The sequence below is a fragment of the Elaeis guineensis genome, chromosome 11 (assembly GCF_000442705.2).
Source record: "Elaeis guineensis isolate ETL-2024a chromosome 11, EG11, whole genome shotgun sequence".
In the NCBI taxonomy this organism is placed as follows: domain Eukaryota; kingdom Viridiplantae; phylum Streptophyta; class Magnoliopsida; order Arecales; family Arecaceae; genus Elaeis; species Elaeis guineensis.
In genome coordinates, this window is record NC_026003.2 from 85,472,388 (window position 1) to 85,495,987 (window position 23,600).

General features: G+C 38.0%; 1 protein-coding gene across 2 annotated transcripts in view; it reads right to left on the reverse strand.

Annotated features, from left to right (window-relative positions):
- Positions 1-2,610: 2,610 nt before the first annotated feature.
- LOC105034038 (mediator of RNA polymerase II transcription subunit 12) overlaps positions 2,611-23,600 on the reverse strand; it is a 34,262-nt gene continuing 13,272 nt past the window's right edge. For both annotated transcript variants that reach the window (XM_010909057.3, XM_073245541.1), the window contains 9 exons: positions 21,418-21,489; positions 18,653-18,706; positions 18,424-18,531; positions 17,762-17,917; positions 17,314-17,652; positions 14,869-17,195; positions 9,454-12,048; positions 4,035-4,365; positions 2,611-3,393 (listed from right to left, as the gene is read on the reverse strand). In XM_010909057.3, the coding sequence (XP_010907359.1) occupies positions 2,962-3,393; positions 4,035-4,365; positions 9,454-12,048; positions 14,869-17,195; positions 17,314-17,652; positions 17,762-17,917; positions 18,424-18,531; positions 18,653-18,706; positions 21,418-21,489 (6,414 nt within the window). In that variant the 3' untranslated portion in view covers positions 2,611-2,961. The remainder of the gene's footprint in view (positions 3,394-4,034; positions 4,366-9,453; positions 12,049-14,868; positions 17,196-17,313; positions 17,653-17,761; positions 17,918-18,423; positions 18,532-18,652; positions 18,707-21,417; positions 21,490-23,600) is intronic.

The following is a 23,600-nucleotide window of genomic DNA, read 5'->3' on the forward strand; positions in this document are numbered from 1 at the left end:
AACGGGTAGACACATCCAAATGTAGGTCAATAGAAGTGTCAATACCACCAACCCGCTTAATACATTTATCAAATTTTTGCATCCTACTCTCCAAACACTTCACATACTCGATTGATTCCCTAATCTTAACCAAATTATCATTGGCTACTTTCAACCCTTCTTGAACAATGAGGTTAAGAATGTGAGCACAACACAGTACATGAAAAAACTCACCACCATACAATAAACTATCATTCAAACAAAGTCGCTCTTTCAAATTATCTTGCATATTATTACTAGAGGTAATATCTAGAGTTAGAGAAAAAAAATTTGTTCTCAATTCTCTAATCCTTCAAAAATTCATACAACTTTACAGCTAATTCAACCCCCGAGTATGGAAGAGGCATATGAGTAAAATTCATAATTTTACTATTCAACTTCCAACCATCATCACCATAATGAGCAGTCAGAGTAACATAACCCTCACTAGTGCATGTAGTCCATACATCAAAAGTCAAGCAAACTCTATTGAAAATCTTAGCTAAGAGTTGTTTCAACTTCTCTTTCTCTCTGAAATAAATTTTTTGAATATTACTACAAATAGTGTTTCTAGAAATAGGAACAACACTAGGATTGATATACTTCACCCAAGCCCTAATCCCAAGATACTTAACAAATGAAAAGGATAAATCATGTTGAATAATGGTAGATGCACACAATTCACAAGAAACTTTTTGATTTATTTTTCTAGATCTTTATTTTTCATCAGCATCAATTATTATTTGCCCTACATTATGAAACTTTCTCATAGGATACTTTAGAAGATGATGGGTCATAAAAGATGTCCCATATTTTTTTCCATCATTTTTATACTATCTTTCACATCCATTACAAGCTGCCCTTTCTACACTATCTTTGTCTTTTCCCATTAGTATGAAATAATTCCAAACATCAGAATATTCTCTTGGCCCCTTATTTGATTTCTCAACTCCAGGTTCAGTTTCACTTTTACTATCTAATTTGGATTCTTCGGGCACTTCATCACCATCCATATTTACAACTTGATTCATTATACTCATAGACTCGGTCATGATGCAAGTAATCCGCACAATAAAGAAACAAACTGATAATCTACCAATCAACAAAAAAAAATCAATTAAGACAACAAAAATCAAACAAAACAAAAGTATAAATAAGAGATTCAAATAGTTACATGCATAAGAAAATAACACAAAAATTAGGTTATTAGGATTCTGCGGATGGCACCGGTGGGCATGGGGAAGCCCGGGTGGAGAGGTGGGGGCGTGGAGCAAACTCGTGCACATGCTGGATGGAGGAGTTGAGAGGAAGCGGGGGCGGAAGAGCGGGCATGGGGAAGCCCGGGTGGAGAGGGGGGCGTGGAGCGAACTCGTGCACATGCTGGATGGAGGAGTTGAGAGGAAGCGGGGGCGGAAGAGCCCACCAGGGACTAAGGGAGGGAGGGGCAAGGGGATGTGAGCACAGCGGCCATGGGGGGCGCATCATAGGGAAGGGGTGCGGACGGAGACTGGGGTGAGGTGCAGGCACCGGGACGGGGTGCATGCAACCATAGGAGAAGTCAGCCTCATAAGGGACTGGGGCAGGGGAGCTCGTCGAGGAGCAGGGAGAAAGGGGGAGTGCGGGGGGATGGAAGCACGGCATCGGGGAGGAGCTCGTCAGGGAATGGGAGAAGAGGGGGGCCAGGATACAAGCATCGGAGAGTGCAGAGCTCACGGGGGCCCGAGATAGGGGCACCGAGGGGGGGAGGGAGGAGGGGGGGCCGGAGGCCACGATACGAGCATCGGAGATCGTAGAGGAGCTCGTGGGGGGCTGGGATGCGCTCGTCGAAGAGTGGGAGGAGGAGGGGCTGCGATACGGACGCCAAAGAGCGCGGAGGAGCTCACTGGGGCTGTACTAAAAAAAAAACAGAAAAAACTCACCATGGATGATAAAAACTGAGCGACCACCGACAGCATCTGGACACGACAGCAACAGCTCTCTCAATCGCTCCTCTCTTTCTCGATGAAAGGAGATAAGGGTAAAGGCATAAACGGATTTGGATTTGAAGATCGGCAAGTAAATGACTAATTTTGATATGTTTAACAAAAAAAAAAAAAGATAGGCTGGTCCGTCCCAACCCATCCCGCTAACCTAAATGAGACGGATCATTTAATCCACTTTTAAACGGATTGCTAAAACATAAATCAAACTCACCCCATTTATATGACAGGACGAACCAATCTGACATACTCAACTCAAATTGACAGCTCTACTGCACAGGATTAGAAGTAATTAGCTATAGCTTAAAAAATAGCACAAATCACAAATAAAAAAAGATAATTAAAATTATAAATCATAAAAAACCAACAAAACGAGTAACGAGCAAGGCTATACAGCTTGAAACCCAATAAGCCCCACCCGGCACCTGAGAGGATCCGAGATCAAATTATATGGCTGCACAGGCCTCTAAGGCAAAACAGCTGCATTAAGAACGAAAATGGAAACACATTCCGCAATTCACATTTACATCAATCTATGGTTCTTCTATCATTTTCCCCCTTTCATGATGATGCAACATAACGTTCCCACACGCCGCATGATGAAAACAATGAATTGGGATGTAAATAGCTATAGGCCATTCCTCAAAGGCATTTTACTCATCTCAATCGAGGAATAAATTATATATTGCCTATATATACAACAGACTGGCATGGGCATGGCAGCAAAATGGGGGTCTATCGAATGTTAGTTTAACTGGCCCAGTACAAGCCAATACCACAGGGCATGGCTAGTGTTTTTTTAATACAAAACCCCCCTTCAACATTCTCCCAAAGGAGATCATTCTATCTATTCTATGCTGGCGAGAGAACAGAGCTCATTGTAATTGATTTGAAGGACATCCACATAAGCCTATAGCGATTGCTGCCAGAATTCCATTGCCAAATAATTGTACAAGAAAAGGAGTCAGCTATCATCATCCAAAGCTCCAACATATGTAAGGTCCGTTCTTCTCACCCTCACAGCCCCCTTGAGCCAGCTGCAAGCCTTGAGATTAGAATGATCCCCTCCCCCAACACCAATCATATTGCTGTTACCACCTGAGGAAGAAGCAGTACTCGTACCATCTTCCAGCAGCGTCCATGGGTCAAAATCCATGTCCAGATACTGGGACGGTACTGCCTTGCTTCTGCCAGATAGGTTAGTAGAAGTGCGGGTGGTGGGAAGAAATCTTTGGTGGGCGCTTAGAGTAGATGTTATGGGCTGAAGTGGTGCAAGCTCCACTGAAGACGGAGGATGGCAAGGGATAAAAAAAGGATGAGATGTAGGGAGAATTGGCATTGCGGCTTGGATACGCCGCCGAATTGTTGCGGGCAACTCCATGCGGTCCAATTCAGCCTACAAAAATGAAAAACAATAATTCTATATAAGGAACAAATAAATAAACGAAATTGTCATTTTTTAAAATGGCTGACCATTCAACAGAGCACATGGTCGACCAACAATGTGCGAAAACCATGACAGTGTCAGTACAAGGACTTTGACTTAGAAACTGATGTAAAAATAACATGATAATAACAAAGTAGAAAAGCAATATAACATGTCCATTGTAGCCCAAAGAATCAAAGGAAAAATTACATTTATCAGCAAAGTAGGAAGCTAAGTTATTCTAAGGTGACATTTGAGATGGAAACCAACCATGAAAACATTTTTAAAAAATGGAAATTAGGAATAGAAGGTTAGTTATCCTTGAATTAATAATTGGCAGCTCCACAGTTAACACCACCACTATTACATAGCTTCCAACTTTTAAGTCAAAGCAATGGCAACTGTTGCTACATGAACTATTCAAGGATCACAGACATAGAAAGGGGCAGGATGATAATAAAAACCTCTCTTTCCATAAGAACCCACTAAGAGTTTGCAGTTCTGTTTAAAAGCATTAAACCATATGCAACCAGGGCATTTCTTTAAAAAATTTTAAGTTTCCCTTTTCTATGAAGTTTTATTTTTTATCAAACTATACAAATGGAACTGACCTGCAAGCTCTCTGCTGTCTCACGATCAAATGCAGAAAAATCTCTAGGAGATTTAACAGTCGATTTGGAGACAGACTTGGGCTTCAGCCAACTTGGCTTGCAGTTGCTCAGCAAGCCATGTAGGACACACAAAAGCCTGTCAAATAAGCTATCAATAGAATAATCCAATGAGGCAGCAACAGAACCTTCCACTAGTGTCTCTGCATCCTTTTGTGAAGAACCGACATGCATAGGAAGGTATAGGTCTGCATCCTCATGCACAACTCTTGCTCCAAGTAATCGAAGTATGATTGCTGCAAGCATTTGCCTCATGTTCCTTGAAGATTGTTCCCTGTATGGATAAGAATTCAGGACAAGAAGGAAAATTCCAGAGTTATACTAGCTTATCATTCACCCAAAAGAGAGATGTGAAAATATTATATAGCTAAACCTAATAAAAAGAATAGAAAACAAAGATACAAAATCAATCTACCAGTTTCTAATATGCAACTTTCCCCACAAGCATAGAAGGAAAACCATTAGATTTCCACACGTTCTCTTTACAAATCATCCTATCAAGCATGGCAAATTTTTAACCACTTCCAACTTGGCATAGGTCTAGCATCATCAGCAGCAGCACACACTCTATTAGGTTATGCCCCACCAAATCACTGCTTCTGTTGCAATATTTTAAATTTTCTTTTTACTCCAAATTACCGAGCAAAAAGATTACTCAAGCATTATGTTTTAAGCAAATGATGATGGGAATATGGTGACAAGGTGATAGAACAGTGTGAAGAAGAGTTCTGATATAATGATGAAAATTTCATGCTGGTAAGATCCCCAGAATTGCCTTTGTATAACAGATCACATAAACAGAGCTCCTTGTACTTAAAATGCCTTGCAAATAGTATTCTCAGCAAATGAGAATATCCCAGTTCTGGCAAAATGCTGTGACCTACCATAATCCTGACTCCTGTCAGTACCATTCACAATCCGTAATCTAATCTCCTATTCTCCTATTCTTTGAAATTCATATCTGTTAAACAACCAACAACAAAACCCTTACCTTTTGCTCCAGAGATGATCAATCGTGTAAGGTATTTAACATTAGCTTATCACCAGCGGTACCAGCTAGTTCTTACCAGATTTCCAAAATGGAAGTCACTTTAAAGCATCAGGAAATGTTTCCAGTAAACCTAGTCTCTCATTAGTGTTTGTCCCCCGTTAATAATACTACTGCAGATATGTTAATCTCTTTTCATCTGGTAAGCTACCGGGCCCCTTTTGCGCCACATGAATTGTAAAGAAAAAGGATGTGTGTAGGAACACGTCTGTGTGCATGTGTTTGTTTGGGAAGGGGGGGTCGCAGTTGGCAGTGTAAGTTAGTCCGCCATACATCAGTAGTCTTACATGAGGCAGCAAAAAGCGATCCCCATCCCTCGTGTCAAGGGTAGCCAGCTAGATGATGTTCTACAAGCACAAACCTTTACTAGAATTAGGACAAACACATTCAGGCATAGCCTACATCCAACACGTGAATAGTTCATGTAACTCAGCACATATACAACAACCCGGACTAAAATATAAAAAAGTCTACTCAGCCTGGAATGTTAGCCTTGGGTGAAGATATTATCAAACTGATTTACAAACTTCGTACATGCAGTCACAATCCTGTTGCTCATGATAGAATCTAGAGTAGGATGGCAATCAAATTCTACATGTTCTCTTCATATATCATATACAGGATTGATGAAAAAATATGGCTTAATTATCACAAAACATCTCTCTTCTGTTACCCATAGCAAGCCTATTTCCTTGTTCCTAGCAACATAAAGCTACACTACTATATCCGCAGATTGGTGATAAGATGTGCTTTTAATATTAAGTTACTAAAAATCTGACTGAATACACAAATGACGTTTCTGAAACTGATAGATGACACTACTTTAGTGGGTCATGCTACATCCTAACCAAATCATGTTAATTTGAATATCAAAACTATGGTGCAGAAGGTCATTAGGAACTTTATAGGAGTTGAATGTCTAAGATCTTTAGAAGCAATAAAAGGAAGCCTTTGCTAGCCAAAAACTGTTCTCGGGTCCTCACTTGATTTCATCAACACTCAAAAAAGTCCTCAAACAAGGTAGCAACCATGCTAAACAATTTGTATTAATGTTTAGTTATCCCAATACAAGCAAGACCTATACTGAATACTCAGCCTTGATGTTATATGCTATAGTGCTTGATAAGGTAGTGATTGATACTACGTGCAAAAGTTGTGGGTCGGGTTGTACATCAATTATCCAGTGAAGTTGTGTTGGTCAAAAATAAATGGTATGCTTCCAGAGCTTTTTTTTTTCATGATTACTAATGTTGTTGTTAGAAAATTGATTGGTAACGGACAGTCTGCAAGCTTCTTCTTTGACTTTTTGGCTACCAGGACAGATTGTTGATAGGCTTTGTTGGTCGGGCAACTTGGGAGCAGCGTTGAAACTGTTGGGCACTCTTATCAATAATAATCCCTGACAATTGCCACCTCCATTGGTATCTAGCATGGATGCAGTCTGAAAGGTGATCGAAGACATTCATTTCCCTAACAAGGGCCGTGATGATTGCTGATGATTGCTGGAGTTTGTCTTAAACTCCAACAATCTACTCTCTTTAAAGTGCTTGATAGCTTATTCAATCCAAATATCCACTGGCTAGTTGAACTGATGTGTGTTTTCCTAATTAGATTCATAAATCTAGTTGCTGCCTGTATAAAGCAGTTATGGACAGGTTGTTGGTTCAATCCCAGTTACAACCTTTGGGAATATTACTAGATGGATCATGCACATTATCTAGATCCAACCAGAAACTCAAGATTAATTATTCTTTCCATGCTCGTATTCTACTTACATATGGCAGTCTTGCAGGATGACATTGGGTTTCACTGCATTGTAGTTCCTAATTGTTGCATGAACTTGATGATATTAAGAGGATCTTTCAAACCAAGGATCAAGCATACGTACTATCAAGAGCAATCATGTCAGCTATGGTATGGTACATTTGGCAAGAAAAGAATAGAAATAATTTTGAAGGCAATAGGATGCATAAGGTGGATCTGTTGAAGCAAATAGTTGCCACCATATCTAATGCCATTTTAAACTGCAATTTGAAAAATCAAGGCTACTGGTTTAAAAATAGCCATGTTGCATAATTGGAATGAAACTGCAATTTGAAAACTGAGGCTACTGGTTTAGAAATAGCGACATGAAAAAAAATTGGAATAGCAAGTTGTATAAGAAGGAACATCAGCATATTTCTTTTCATGTGATTCCACTAGCTAATGGGTTGCTCAACTTAAATTTTGATGGCTCTACATCATCCAAATGCTGGTTATGGTGGATTAGTAGGGATGAAGCTAGCGATCCTCTATTATTGTACCAAGGTAGGCCATCATTCCATCCACATATATCATATGTTGAATTGTTGAGTTCTTGTTAAGGAGTGAGAGACATGCCATACAACTGAAAGGAAATCATATCAGACCTCTCTAGATTAATGAGCAATTAACTGAAAGAAAATCATATCAGAACTCCCTTATTATGGATTCTAGACAATTCAAGAGTAGTTGTGAAGTAGATTAATAAGAAACAGGAACCATCTTGGGATGTTCGCCACCTTCTTGCGAAATTAACTGTCTGACCTCTCTAGGTGATTATCAGGTCAGTCCTCTATGGAGAGAAGGAAATCATGACACAGTCCTTTGATCAAAACTGCTCCACCAAGTACCCTAGGAGAAGATCTAGTTGTTGCTTATCCAAAACCATATGCCCTACCTCTGACACTTCGTTCTGTTACTGATGATGATACATCAGGGAGAGCATAAACAGAACTTGTAAGTTTGTACCATTATGTATGAGTTGTACCTATTTTTCTTCAAAAATCTGACAGCTACTTCTCTCACTAAACCAGCAGGAAAGGTTGCTAGGTAGGAGATATCCAAGCTTCAAATTATTACCCGATGTTAGATGGTTAATGTAATAATTAAAAACTTAAGATACCATCAGAATCAACTAACTAGATCCATGTCAAAAATCAGAGTTTACATAAGTAATTGATTAAGATCTTGGCCCTACACATTGGTTTGCTGGTCCTTCTCTAATGTAAAAGAATTACTAATGTGGCAACACAGTTGCATCCCTCAATGGCATATCAGCCATTACCCACTACTGTCAGTTCACCATGCAACTTCATAAAAGAGCTTGTAAACTATGTTGTTGCAGGCAGCAATTATACTTACCCCTTCCCTTCCCTGATCAAACATAATAATGAATAGTAAAAAAACCACTGAAAATAAACTAGAAAGATACAAATATTATATAAATTCCTACATAAAGGAATTTCTAGATACAGATATATGCACCACAACATCTCCCAATGTTCATCTCAAGCCACTGCAATTGTCCAGATTAGCAGGAGAATGAGGTGGGCAGGGAGAGAGACCAAATGGTGACATCTGGATTCCACAAACAAGATATCAAATCCAAGGATCTTCCTTATCACTGCAGAAAGGAAATTGTTGTCCTTCAATAGAAAAGAAGCCCCAGTTTTCCATTTCTCAGCCCTCAAGGGTATGTTTTGTTGCAAGGAAATCCATGAAAAGGAAAGCAAAACTAAGATTTCTGCATCAAAATGGAAAAAATTCTAGAAAACTAGTTATAAATTTTCCAAATTTGTTAGTTTTCTAATGAAACAAGCAAATAGAAAACTTGATTTTCCAAGAAAAATGAGTTTTCCTAGCAATTTTCCTTGCATCCAAACATACCCTAATAGATTCACCTAGGAGGAAAACAAGAATAGTGAAAAGAATTTTGCGAAAACATATTGAAAGAGCAAAAAGAAAATGTGGAACTCCAAGTTCACAACAATCTTAAATGGGCTGAAGAAAGTGAAAATTTAGAGTTACAGAAAGGAGCTAAATTGGAATTTCTTGCCCAACAAAAGCCGGGGGATATCACTGAAGGCCAAATGTCCCTCCAGATCTAAGGCAGTTTAATGAACCATGCCAAGAACTAACTTTTTCAAAGATGCTTACAGTAGAATTCTAGTGAACATCACTCTATAAGAAAATCTACAAACATTAGACCATGAGCTTGTCCAAAAAGGAAAGAATTAGTTGGATATTGTGGGAGGCAATACATAATTGAATGGTTATTTTAAAAAAAAAAAAGTCAGTCTACTAATGTTATGCTAACATGGTAATAAGGGAAAATAAAGGAAATTAGTATCTTATAAATATGTCATTAAGAAGAGAAGGGGAGAAAGGTGACAGAAAAAATAACAGATCTGGTTGCAACCTTCTAAGACAATTTACAATAACCAACCATTAACTGCTGCCAAATAAAGATAATATAGGGCAATTATCAAGAATAAGTTTAAGATCTGCAGTTACCTATCAGTGTAAATAATAGGAAGCAATCTCAAAAGAAATTGCAAGCGCAACCACAAGGACGCTTTCAATGCTGTGGCAGACGGTGGTGTAGAATCACTAACTCCAGTTGATCGCCTGCCCAACACCGGGCTTCCACCACGCATACCTTTGCGGATGCTGCTTTTGTTTGATGAACCTTCAGCTCCAGAAGATGCCGCACTAGCCTGCTTATTACCACCACGTGTTATTGTATTAATTTGTTGATCAATAGCACCCATCTGCTTTATCAATTCAGCTGCAAATAAATTGCGTATATCACTAGAACTCCTGTCTATACATGGAAGTGTTAATTCTGCAAGAGCTTTCTCAGTTATATACTGCTGGGTAGAAGTGAAGCCTTCAGCATCAATATTATGAACATTCATTTTACCAGGTCTTTTAACATCAATGCATTCATCCACAAGTTCCCCTTCTTCAATAGAAATGGCTTCCAACTTCCTCTTATCACCTCTGTTAGCTACACCATCGGCTGTGGAACTTGACCAACCCCACGGTTTCCAAAACTGGGATTTTGTTGAAAGAACTTTCCGCTGAGCAACATGTAATAGTTGTTGCCTGATGGATTTCCGTCCCAGAAGGACATCCTGACCAGCTAAAATCCATTTTATGTCCATTACGAGTGACTCCTGTTGCAAATTTCCAAGCAGATGGACAACTTCTGAGTAAAGAGATGCTGCATCAGGTCTAACTAGGATCCTTGTAAGAATAATTTCAGTAAATTTCTTTTCACTTTCAGAAAGTACATTTCCAGCATTTGGAGATAGGGATCGAATTGCCTCCACTAAGGACATGCTCGGAGTCTCAATTTTTTCAATAAGAGCTTGCTCATTCAAAAGAAGCCTCAAAACAACCCACTGCCAATGAAACTTTGCAGGTTGCAAGTTATCTAAAACATGCACGAGCTGATCCTGAAGCTTTGCCTCATTTTCAGCAAATGCTCTTTGTTCATTAGGCCCTGAAATCCACGATCCATCATCCAGCATAATAGTAAATGCTGGCATTTTGCAATCAATGAGAGCATTCAGAAACAGCCGTGCCCGAAGAGGAACAAATGCCATTGTTTTCAAATGTTTATCTGGGCTATGCAGTTCAAGCATCGCAGCAAATTCAGAATCAACATCAGTAGCAAGAAGATCATAAAGAGCATGAGTATTTCTAAAACATAGTTCTCGAAATGGCTGATGCCGTATAGCATCACCAATTGCCACTGACAAATACTGGTACAGTAGGACATCTTCCCGAGTCGCAATATTGATGTTGAGAATATATGGCCTCCAAATGACCATTCCAAAGATTGAGTAAGCAGGAGGAAAAACCAAATTAAGCGGAAGCATGCGCTGCATCCTTGAAAGAGCTAAGATATACGATTCACCAAGGATTTCTGCAACTAGTCCATCAGACACTGTTCTGCAGTTCCCAACAAGGAGCCGAAACCAATGAACGTATATTTCAATGCAATGATCTAGCTTGAAACTGCCAATGGAACGGGACATCCCATTCGAACTGGATCTTGCACTCCTAATAAACTGCAGAACATCCAAGCCCTCCTTTAGTTTGAAGGCTGTTACCATCCTTTCCAGGCTAGTAGCACCATGAATGATGGCCCCAACAACAAGCGCAGATACAGCAGCTGCTGCTTTTGCAGCCCTGCCAACAAACACTTTTGCAGAATTGTTCATAAGTTCATTTGAATGATTTCCGTATATGTCATGAGTTTCAGAAGATGGTTGAAACTGACTTCGATGAGTCTTCCCAGGAGCAAAAGTCCCAGAAATAGATGAAGAAGCTTCAGCAGCCAAAGCTATCTCAAATGTGCGGCTCATACGCTCTCCAAGAGCTTCCTTAAGCAAGCAGAGAGAGGTTATGTGAATTTGCAAAATGTGCCGTACACAATTCATTGAATTTGTCGTAGACGAAAAGCTTTGGTAATTACTACTTGTAAAATCTAGCAGTTTTGATATGGCAGGCCCCACATTACCAACAATTGCAGAAACAGCAGAAGCCACTATTGAGGGATCTCCTTCTAGAGTTGCCCCACCATTTTGCCTAATACAGTCTAGTAGGCCTAACACAATATCTTGAGCTACTTGGTTACTGTCTTCCCAAGTTTCTAATGATGAACCTTTAGGATTATTGACTGGAAAAGGTTTTCTTTCTTTTCCATAAAAATAGTGCACAACTTCCTCGACACGTCGTTGCACCATCTCTTTCAGGGTGGGGCTAGTCCTTGATAATCTCCCAGTCATCTTTTGACGGATATACTCATCAGTGTCTTCAACACCTGTTGGGACTCCAGAAGAAAACACTAGATCACCATCAAGTGACCGTCCAGCATCAAGTTCTGCAAGCAGCCTCTGATCACATGTAGCTCTAAAAGTTTTTTCCCATTTTGTCACACTAGCCACATCTCTATATTTCTTCAGTAAATTTCGAGCATAAGCAAAAGCCACTGACCCAAATGACCTTCCATTGGGCGTCACGAAAGCAACAGTTCGGTGCATTAAAGTAGTTAGAACTTCAGGTAAAAGATCTGTTGCTGGAAGTACATTTTCATACCTGGACCAAGTTAAATATTAGATCTAAGAAAAGTAAACAACAGTAACCATTGTCATGATAAGCTAAGTTCAAGCTCAACATATTTGATATCAGAATGAATATTCCAAAATGATGATAGGATAACATCAACAAGCAAACCATTGTCAGCTATTAGTCTTCAACATAATATTATCATGAGAAAAAACAATTATTCATCTTAAATATCAGAATATTAGGCTGATTTTTGTGGAAAATGTGGTTCTCATTTCAGGAAGCATGAATTTTCAAGATATTTCCAACTTGTGTACCCCTCTCCCACCCACCAATGGAAAGGGTTGGGAACAGGGAAGGGTCGGGGGGGGGGGGGGGGGGGAGAGAGATCCTTAAAATAAGAAATATTATAGCAATCAGAACATGCTGAAAATGCAGATTAATGGTTCAAGAAATTATTAACACTCCATGGATTTGACAATATATTGTGCATGCATATATGGAGGAGAGAAAGGACATGCCAATAAATAGTGCTAGATGCATAAGAAACTGTGACATACATAAACACATAAAAGAAAAGATAGAACCTAGGAAAAGGCAAACTCACAGATTGGGAAATTCAAGGTGTCGAGGATACTGCAGCAAAATTCTTGCAGTGATCATTCCCACAAGAAACCTTAAGCCATAGACCCATCTTTTCTTCTCTATCATTGTCACACGATATTGTTCCTAATTCTACCAAAATCCCCATAACAGCAATTGGCATCACAGCAAATCATGTCATCAGCGCCTAGCTTCCCTTTATAAACAACTACAATTTCAGAGTGACAACACCAATTATGATATAAATTACAACTATATATGTCATAAGTTGCTAGACATTAATTTTCACAAATGTTTCAAGAAATATGGATCCTCCATTGTCATCCAGAACAATCTTTTGAAAGTCCCCCACCCCCCTGGCCGAAAAATATATGACACAACTCACACCTTTCTTTCCACAATGAAAGAGGTTAAAGGTTTGCTTCAATTTGTATTTCAAGAATTTCTCAAAGTATTTTCTTTGCATTTGTATTTCTGGGTTTTTAACAGGTTTTTACCCTTTATTCATGGAACCACTGTGACTCAGGTTCTAGTCTGATATTATTATGAAGAATTTATCTTATTCACATCAAATCCTCTATCTCATGGATTCACACTTTTCCTCATGCCGACAGCCAAACATCCTCTTGTTCATGAAAGTCCGTTTTATCGGTTATCATGTCACTGAAGCCACCCCTTTTCCATGCCAGACTGATGTGTTCATGTTCTTAGTACTTCTGTTTCATCCCATGCCTTTGCTAGAATAATCAATTCATGGTTTGTAACTTGCTCTTTGATAAAAAAGGACTTTGTAGTGGGGTTCAAGTAACTATATTTGAATGCACTTTCCAATGTAGACTGATTTTTCTCCACTCTAAGCTATAAGAGACTCAATATCATTTAAATGGATTGTAAAAAGCATCTATACATTGTCCAACTTTTCTTGGTTCTTCAGTAAAAACTATTTTAGAAAATCAAGATTCTTCTCATTTTATTACTATGTAGCACATCCAAGCAGATGTGGAAATCAATATAGATATATGTATAAACTAATAGTGATGTTTTAGTCTTAAATTGTCAAAGGGTTAGGTATCCACCACTTATTTCTTTTTTGATCTTGGTATATCATGAGCTTGTTATACATGAATTTGTTATGAGTAAGTGCTAGTGATGCATTCAGCATAACTGCCGGAGAACTTAGAACCCAGTCCTCATACAAAGCATTTTACTTTTAGTCCCTGTAAATAGTTAGGCTTCCGGTTTCTATAGAGTTGGGCTTGTTTTTGTACAAAGTTGTCCTTGTTTTCCACAAAATTATACACAAACAAGGGATTAAACGGAAGATGGCCATAAAGATCAAGGACTGGATAAAATAATTCAGTCAACAGGCTTTAAACATAAAACGGCAATCAATCAGGGGTCAGCCTCAATAACCCCTAAACTTTCTGTTTGCTGAGTTGTCCTTTCACATGGTTTTCGTGCTTTATCACTATGTCATATATTAATGTTAATTGGATGGTCCAGCTAACTTGTGTTCTACATGCTGAACGATTACTGAGATCGTGTGTTTCTTCCTTTCCTACAGTGACACTTTTCTCTTAATGATGTCAAAAGCACTGGTATACTAGAGGTAATGCCACGCTTGTCTTCTTGTCAAGAAAAAATATTGCACTGACCCGTACATCGGGTCAGGACAAGAAGTGCTTAGTTCAACATATAAGTTCTGCATGAACTTCTGAACAGCTGCAGCAATTTTGCACTTCTTGGACAAGCAGAGCAAGACAGAATCACATTTTGATAATATAGTGATATCAAAAGCAAGTTCCAATAGCTCTCCATAACTATTCCCCTTTTCTTAATTTCACACATAGCACAAAAGGAATGAGCAACTAACATATATAGCATGAAAAATAAGAAACAAAGCACAGGGCACCATTAAGGTAATATAATGACAAAAAATAAGTAAACAATGCTAAAATATTGAAGCAAGATGTAAGTGCAGGAATCTTGTAATGACAACTGCTACCAACAAAATGAAAATCACAGGACTTAAAAAAAAACACATCAGCCAGCTGTAGATGTCTAAAACTAAAAGAAAAGGTAAAACCGAGCAGACTTTGGTCATAGAATCATTATGAACAAGACTGCAATAACCAAAAAAAGTAAGGGTAAAAAATCAAATGTATTCTCCATACATCCAGACAAATATCATTCACAGGACCTTCAGGCAATGGAAAATAAAATCCAACATAAAGAAGGCATACATACCTTTGCAGGGATGATAAAAGAAATGACTCCCCAACTTTGCAGACTTGATTTTCTCTATTTTTTGGTAACGTAATATTTCTCCCAACAAGAACAGCAGTGCTTGGACGACCAAGAGTCTTTGGTAACAACCAGACCAAGAGCTTGACCACTGAAACCAGGTCTGAAGCTGTATCCAATATATACAGAATGGACAATAGCTCATCTTCACCAATTCTCCATCGTACAGAAATTCCATCATCAGTAGGTGCAGAAAAGACCCCAGTACAATTGCTCACCTTGGAAGTAGCTTTTTCATTTTCTTCAACAAGTTGCCTAATTGTTTTTAACAACCAAATTGATATGGATCTCTTCTCAAGCCACCTCAGCTGCTTTATGGCCTTCCCAATATCACTGAGATGTGTTGCCTTCATCAGATCAACATCTTTAGGAACTTCACTTTCACTGACAGATTTGTGATGAGAGCAGCTCACTTTATTATCACACACATGACTAGTAGATGCCCCCTGGCTGCTTTCAATCCTAGCAGCTGCCAATTGTGCTAGACTTTGTGTTTTACGCACAGTTTTTTGCCTACCCCTTGAAGGATGTTTAGTTGATTTAGGAGGTGTCTCCACCTTGAATGACTCCTGGGATTTAGGTCCCTTCCTCACCCACCAAGTATCTTCATCATCTGACTGATTCGAAGAAAAACCTTGAAAAGGAGAGCCCCTTTCATCACCTAGCTTCTGCCTCTTTGCACGCCTACATTCCTCGCAGCCAGGTGTCCCTTCTGTCAAATCAACTTTTATGTCAAACGAACCTAAAGGTCTCCTGAAACTCCTCTGGGATTCATCAGGGCATGTTCCCACTTGATTTGAATAAGGATATGGAAAACGTAAAAAAGTTGCAATCAAAATCTTCAGCTCCGCAGTTTCATCCTTCATTTTGACATGCTTACCACCTCTTACAGCAGCAGAATGATCCCTATGTTTTTGTAGAGCAAAACTCTGATAGCTGTCACCTTTGGAGCTCATGTGATTGGACTCACCACTTAGAAGTCCATGAAGCATTATTCTACGCTCATTTGAGTAAACACATACTGTCTCATCCAACAGTGGTGCTTCCACAATCTTTGCTTCTTCTAAAACAGCAAACAAACAGGACCCTGGCAGCTGCTTCAGAATTTTTTGATGTCTACTTTGTCTTTCCAAATCCACAGCAGTCACATTCCTATCCATGATTCCACTAACAATTAGCTGCCTTACATAAGCCTGAGGAGAAAAGATGCCATTACGAATGAGTTCCATGATGAAAACTTCAACACGCTTGAAACCTCCAGAGCTCCCAACTTCATGCTGATCTAGCCAACACACAATAATGTCATGCAATGGACCAGGGCTTTGGAATATATCCATTTTATGTTTTCTGTTGCCCAAGTTCTTCACATTATTCATAGCAGAAAATTTTTCCACCAATGCTCCACCTAAGGAAGTGTCAAGAACAGAAGCTGTTTTCCCACTGTTACTAAATAACAATGTACTACCACTCTTAGACTGGGATGAGCAACACATGTCTTCAATTTTAAGCTTCAAAAGCATAAGTGCAAGATACACTTGTGAGATATCTTTTCTGCCTGTATATCTGTGATTCTGTGACAGGGAAGTACGGCAATCTCTATAGTCACAAGTCGCCCATTCACATAGAAAAAACACAGAGCAAATAAGAGGCAAGCCAACAGTTCCAATCCACTTCAAAGAAGACCGCAAACATGGACTGACTTCAGCAATCCATTGTTCTTCAACAGCAATATCAGACAAATGTTCAAAGAGAGAATTATAGGCAAACTTCAGATCTCCTGTTGTCAAAGCCTTATCCAAAGCCTGCACAACTTTAGCTGCACCATGTCCTTGAAGGCTGGGATTCACAATTTTGGCAAGATTACACGCACGCTTCTGAATGGAGGAAACAGTATAGCCACAGGACAAGTACTGAAGATAAGCATCTCGAGTGTCGAAATGTACACTATCTACACCCTCAGGTACCTTCAGTACAGTATTTCTACAATCTAAATCAGGTGCCACACAGGATGGAAGAGGAAAGCAATCCAAAGCAACGAAAGTATCTGGCACAGACAGAATCATGTACCGCAGAATCCCAACCAGTGCAGAAGTGGGCGATGGTTTTTTCAAATTATCTACTGAACTCAAGTCACTGGAAGAAAGATCATTGATAGACCGAACAGCTATGTCCACAAGCATGCGTACATTGGTCTGCGACAGCACAATGCTCTCCATTAAGTCAAATACGACAGGCAAAAGCAACTCTAAAGCTTCAGCTGAATCCTTCTCCTGAATGCATAGATTGAACAAGCATTAAATCCTGACAAATGTCTTAAGGGGGAAATCCAATTAAGGCACAATGAGATCTAATGAGGCTCACTTTTTTCCCAGCAAGAAGATCATTTACCTGAAGTTGATTGAGGACCCACTCAATGACAAGAGAAGGACGAAGCAACCCTTCTGCATAATGCCATCGCAGAAGCTGCACCATGTACCACCATTTAAAGGGCAGGGAGGGTTCCTCAGCATCAGGAGTAGCTGGAACAGAGTCACTTTTGTGTTGCACTGGTCCAGGTCCAGCAATAAGACCCTGCGATGATTGATCCCTACTGGGTATTGGTGCAAAAGAACCATCTTTAGAGAAAAATTCATCCAAAAGCTGCTGCAAGTAATCAATTACATCCTTGGTCCATAACTGTGTCTTATCCGAAGGCCCAGAAGAAACACTAGTAGAGGCAGGTCGAACCTGCAAATACACTGACTTAATTGCCATGAACCAGACACAAGCGACTATCAAGTAGAACATAAATTCAGATGACAAACTATTGTGCTTATATGGCTTCAAGTAGCTTCACCTGATTAAGATTAAGATAAGTAACTTTGATAAACCATGTTGCTCTTAAAAATGGAACATTGTGGCGAATAAGAACTTCGAAGAGAGATTTTCTTCTGTAACCATGAGGAACATGTTCAGCCAAGGAATGCAATCGTTTATGATGTTGTGATAGAGCCTGCACAAAATGGTGAAGCATCAGCATCTTCAAAATATATCATGAATAAAAATCCGAGAAAGATTTGGAATTTATTACTAAAGGCTAATGCAGAGCTGATTAAAATTAAAAAGAAAAAATAAATGGCAGATTAGTTGCAGCCAAACATGATCTGTGAACAAGATAGGGACTCCCGAACAATGGACCCGATTGGAATTCAACATACTGATGATGAGTATCAAAAAGATAATAAATCAGGATGAAAAAGAGGGGAAAAAAGCACCAGAGTGTCATCCATCATATAAAAAGAAATCTAGTTGAAATTTAATGGAATATGTTTGGGGCATCCAAGCACCAAGTTTCACAATAAAAACATCATAGGTAAAACAAATTCTATTTGGCATGGATCAAAATCTAAAAATTCATAATGATGATGAAGTTGACAGACATAGAAAAGGAATCACAAACGATCAGCAAATTATTATAGTTAAGAGAAAAAAATACAGTGTTACATTCAACTCACAAACCTCAATCCATTTCCTGCGGAACTCTTCACTACAAGGCCTTTGATCGGGAAAAAGACCAGGTTTTATCAATAAAGATCCAGAAAGAGGCACTCCATAAACCTGGCCAGCCTGTTGAACATCAGCGACTGGTGAATTAACTCACAAAATTATGCAGAATATTTATAAATTTGTAAGTAGCAAATAATTGTAGACTTTATAGCAATCTGGTGCAAAACACGTAAATGATTACCTTCCTCTTTTGAGCACGAGATTCATTGATAGCCCTGAGACGTTTTCGTATTCCCTTAAGATACAACAGCATAATAATGTTAGTTGAGCACTTAACTTTTAACCTGATACATAGTAAAATAGAGAATGACTAGTCTTGTAAGCTATAGAGATCAGAACTAATCTGCTAATTGGGACAATGCACCTAGCAATCAGCATTAAAGAAGCAACACAGGCTTTCCTCCTCCTCCTCTGTTCATAAGCACAAAATTCATGGAATTCCCCTTCATTACCACAGAACCACTTTGTAATATGAGTTATTTTATGTATTATAGCTGCAGGTTAAACATGCCAACAAGCCCTACACTTCAGCAACAGCTAACACCTTTTAGGGCATCCATAGAACTTTGCCTAGATTTTTGAGCAATGACTATAAGAATGGATCATCAACTTTTCTTTCACGGTGAACTATCTGATTAACAGAACAACTGGGCCTATATAAAGACCCATCCAGACCTGTTACAGAACCTGTGTGGACGAAACAGATGTATCCATATTTAACAAAGCTGGACCTTGCCAGAAAAAAAAACTGATAAACCTGAACAAACATAAATCATCTGAATAGATGAGTTTGACCCTAAAAATTCAGATACAAAGAAAACTAAGAGCGGATTTGACCAAACCCAACCAAAACCTTTTAGCAACAAGAAGAAACCAGGAATACATCATGAGCTAAAAATCAATATGCACAGAGAAAGATCAAGCCACTCTAAACACTACGGGTGAAAGCGGATTGGATAATAACCGTTCAGATCCATTTTCGTATCCAAATCGATCCACATATGATAGAAATTTGAATATCCAACTAATATCCATGTTTGTATCCATATCCATCAAAGAAAAATGGATATGGATATAGATAGACAACCACCCAATTCATATCCGAATATCCGATTCTATTTATAACTCTATTTAATTTTATACAGTAGCCACGAACTTTAAAGAAAACAAATGACCACATTAACATGCTATTAACTTCATTTATCATCCACTTAGAAATATTTTTGATTCTATGGCATCATGTTTAGTTACCAGACTTATATTCATATTTATACCCATACTTTCAGTATCCGATTTATATCTGCATCTGTTTAAAACAACTATGAATATAAAATCCAACCAACATCCATATTTGTACCTATATTAGTCAAACAAAAAAAATATAAATATGGACACTAGTATTCCATACATATCTGATCCAATTTTAGCCCTGCTCAAAACCAAGGTAGTGAAAGGCAAAAGGCACCCTTAAGGCGCTTGGGGGGTCTAACGCCTTCAGACGAGAGGCGCTAGAAAAGCGCACGCCCAAGTGAAGGCGCTAAAATTGAGGAAAAAAATAAAAAATATGATATATAAATAAATAACTAGAGATAACTATTGTAACATGAATTACCATATAATTAATAATTTAAGCATAAAACATATATAAAACAGTAAAATGCTCAGCTAGTTCAAGATAAAATATATGATAACAAGCCATAAGTAGCTCTAAATTCATGAATGAAATAGAAAACATAACAAGCCCTAAAGTTCATCAATGGAGTTTCATCAATAAAACAGAAAATATAAACAGCCCTAAAGTGGAATCATATAAATGAAACAAAAAAGATAAACAGCCCTAAAGCCTAAAGTTCATCAATGGAATCATCAAATTCAGTTCCACTTCCATAATTGTCATCACTTTCATCTTCTCCTCCTTCATTGGATTTATATCCTTCAACATTTTCTTCTGTCTCATCTGAATCAGTCTCTATCTCCTTCAATATTAGAAGCTGAATTTGACCCTGTTTTTGACTTTGCTCTTGAGTTAGCTTTTTGGGTTTGGCTTCTAGTTTTTTTACTTGCTTCTCCAACACCTGCTGCCCTTGCTACAGTCCCCTATGTTAATTCTTCATCCTCATCACCAAAGACTGTATCATCTTCAGCCATTAAAAAAAATCATTGAGTTCATTGAGGCATCCAAAGCAAGCGCCTCGTCTCACTCAGAAAGGCCCTAAAAGGCGCCAAAGGCATGTGCCTGAGTGAAGGGGCATCGCCTGAAGCATCAAGAAACGATGACCCCTTTTGACGCCTTGCCTATGCGCCTTTTGGTGCCTTTGACATCACTGCGCAAAACCAAGCAAATCCATTTGGAGCCCCATGATTCCTGTTCCCTATCTACAAGAACACATTTGCGAGTCTTCTTGGTAGTCTCATTGGCATTTTGGCATTTGAAGACTTTCAGAAGCCTTATAGGATGATATTGTTTTTCATTTATTGGTTATTCTTCCTAATGTAATGTTCACTCCACATGCACAAAAAAATAGCCCATAGTACAACCTTTCAACCAAGCCACCCACCACCAACAACAGCATTTTTGCACCTATAATATGTTAAATAAATGAATGTGATACAAATAAATGCAAGACATTTTTTCCTCTTTCTTCTTCCTAAGGGCAAGGGGCTTATAGCATCACACAGATTGCTTCTCCCCAGCTCCTTGATTTTGATTGTATCTATGTCTTTACTCCACCTTTTTACTCTCAACAAATAAAACCAATCATGAAAAAAAAACATCATCATTTATATTATTAAATACAATTCACATAGATTAAATACTAAATAATTTGAACTTGAGAAACTATATTCACCAAAAGAATTGTTTCTGCAGTGAAAGAATTTGCAAATACAGAAAAGTATGCATCAGCATCAGCATTAACATTAATGTTTAAACAATAATAAGATTACCTCTTTGCATTTTACGATGTTCTCAGATTTTAAAAAACTTGGAATCTGACCCAATGCAATCTCTCTAGCTTCCTGACATCCGAGGGGAAAAACTATATTATTAGTCTGGCAATCACAAGAAGAGTGCACGATAAATATGTTCAATAGGATTTAAGCAAAACCACAAGAAAAATGCATGTGAATATAAAGTATAACCTAAAATATTATCAGTCCACTAAATCAAATTATCTAAATAAATGGAGCATAGCTTCTCAAGGCACACATGCTACGTTAGTAGTAGAACAATTAAGCAAATATACAGATCAGCAAAGCAGATACTAGAGTAATACTTAAGAAAAGAATAAGATAAACATTTGGATACATACTTTTCATTATGACAATTTTGTTTCTTGGATAAAAAATATAAAAAAAAAAAAAGACCCAGTTAGAGTGTAACAGAAGATTTTAAAATTCTGCTTAACCACATTTAAATTTTTATGGCTGCACAGTCAGCAATACATATAACAATACCAAAGGTAAATATATCATTATTATGTGAATATATTGGCAAATCATGTCAATCGGGTTAGATTGGAACAAAACTTATATTTTGAATGTGTTGTCAACAAATAACTCTGAGAATTTTCTATTTTTTGATGCAAAAATTTTCCATATCATTTATGCACTGACTTGGAAATACTGCCTTATCCACAAAACAAGGATAGAATTTGTAAGAAAGGATTTGAAATACCTTGTTTATCAAGGAAGCAGCGTGTAATAGAATCAATGACAAAAAGAAGCATTTGTAAAGCGAAACCTAGGTTAAGGCTTACATTGTTTCTCATATCTTTCCTCATTTTTTTAACTATCTTTTGTTTGATAAAAGTAATAAAACATTACAATAGTGTTTACTGTTTAGACTATGGTAATATCGTGACATACACGAGCCTAAACGACCATCCACATGACCTGTCCAGTATTCAACAAAATAAACATTTCCAATTCCATGAAATAGTTAGTGATATCTGAGGTGTAAATTGATGCTATAAAGTTGCACAAAAAGAACCTTGAAGAGATTCCTAACCAGTTAAACTATTTTGTTTAGCTTCTAACAAAGAATTGACAGACTTCCATTTCTTATCAGACATGATTTCTTATAAACACAATATAAGGGGGAAAAATATTGTCATATCTCCATCGATCACCAACAAAGCACATTGTAAACCATTTTGAGGATACCAAAGCAACTCACCAACTTGAATATATATCAATGCCAAAAAAATCTTTTCACAAAAAATGACATAAAAGATTGGTTTGATACATGTTATAGTATCAATAAGTGCATTAGATGTCCAACAGCTAAGAAGCTTAATATGAAGGGATGCTGACTGCAACCATTTCATTACATATAGATACATGGTCACTCACAATGTGCAGGTTTGTTCTGTCAGTTGTGCCAGTCCATCATGATTTACCATGTACCTTACGATTCAATACCAATACTTAAACCCAAGAATATTTATTTTGTTGTCTTTTTCACATTAGTTCATTCATGTATAATAACACAGAAAACACTACTTCCATACATCTACATCCCACAGATTGTATCTTATATAGTTCATTTATGGTTCTCCATATACCGCATAGTGTTTCGTGATATACTGACCCATTATAAATGTCTGTAAGGCTTAATTCATTGAAGGAGAGATGAAATAGGCACCAGGACATGCTCCATAGTTTTTATCCATTCGAAGCATGAGATTATCACCCCCGGCCTTCACCACCAGCTTCTAAGAGCTATTACAGAAGATCCACTCATTTATGATTGATTACTACCATTAAAAGTCACTGTCCCGTAATAGTTCTCTCTAAAATCATCTTACTAATTAAGATTTAAGAACCACATGAAATTAAGTAGTCATAAAGTCCTACTGATTAACAGTATGACAATAGATAGTCTAGAATAGGAAGCCATGTTGTTAGCAAGCAGCAGAATCAACAAAATGACCTCCCTTCCTTAAAACAAGCAAATCTGTAGTCAGCAAATCCTATCCCATTAAATATTTCAGTTAATTTCATCTATCATATCACAGCCATTACTTTCCAAATGACAGAGGAAAAAAGTGGAAAAATGTAAACTGGACTTCTTGCAGTACTACTCATAGAGCTTCCACAAATATTCTTAATATAAAGGTCAGGAAACC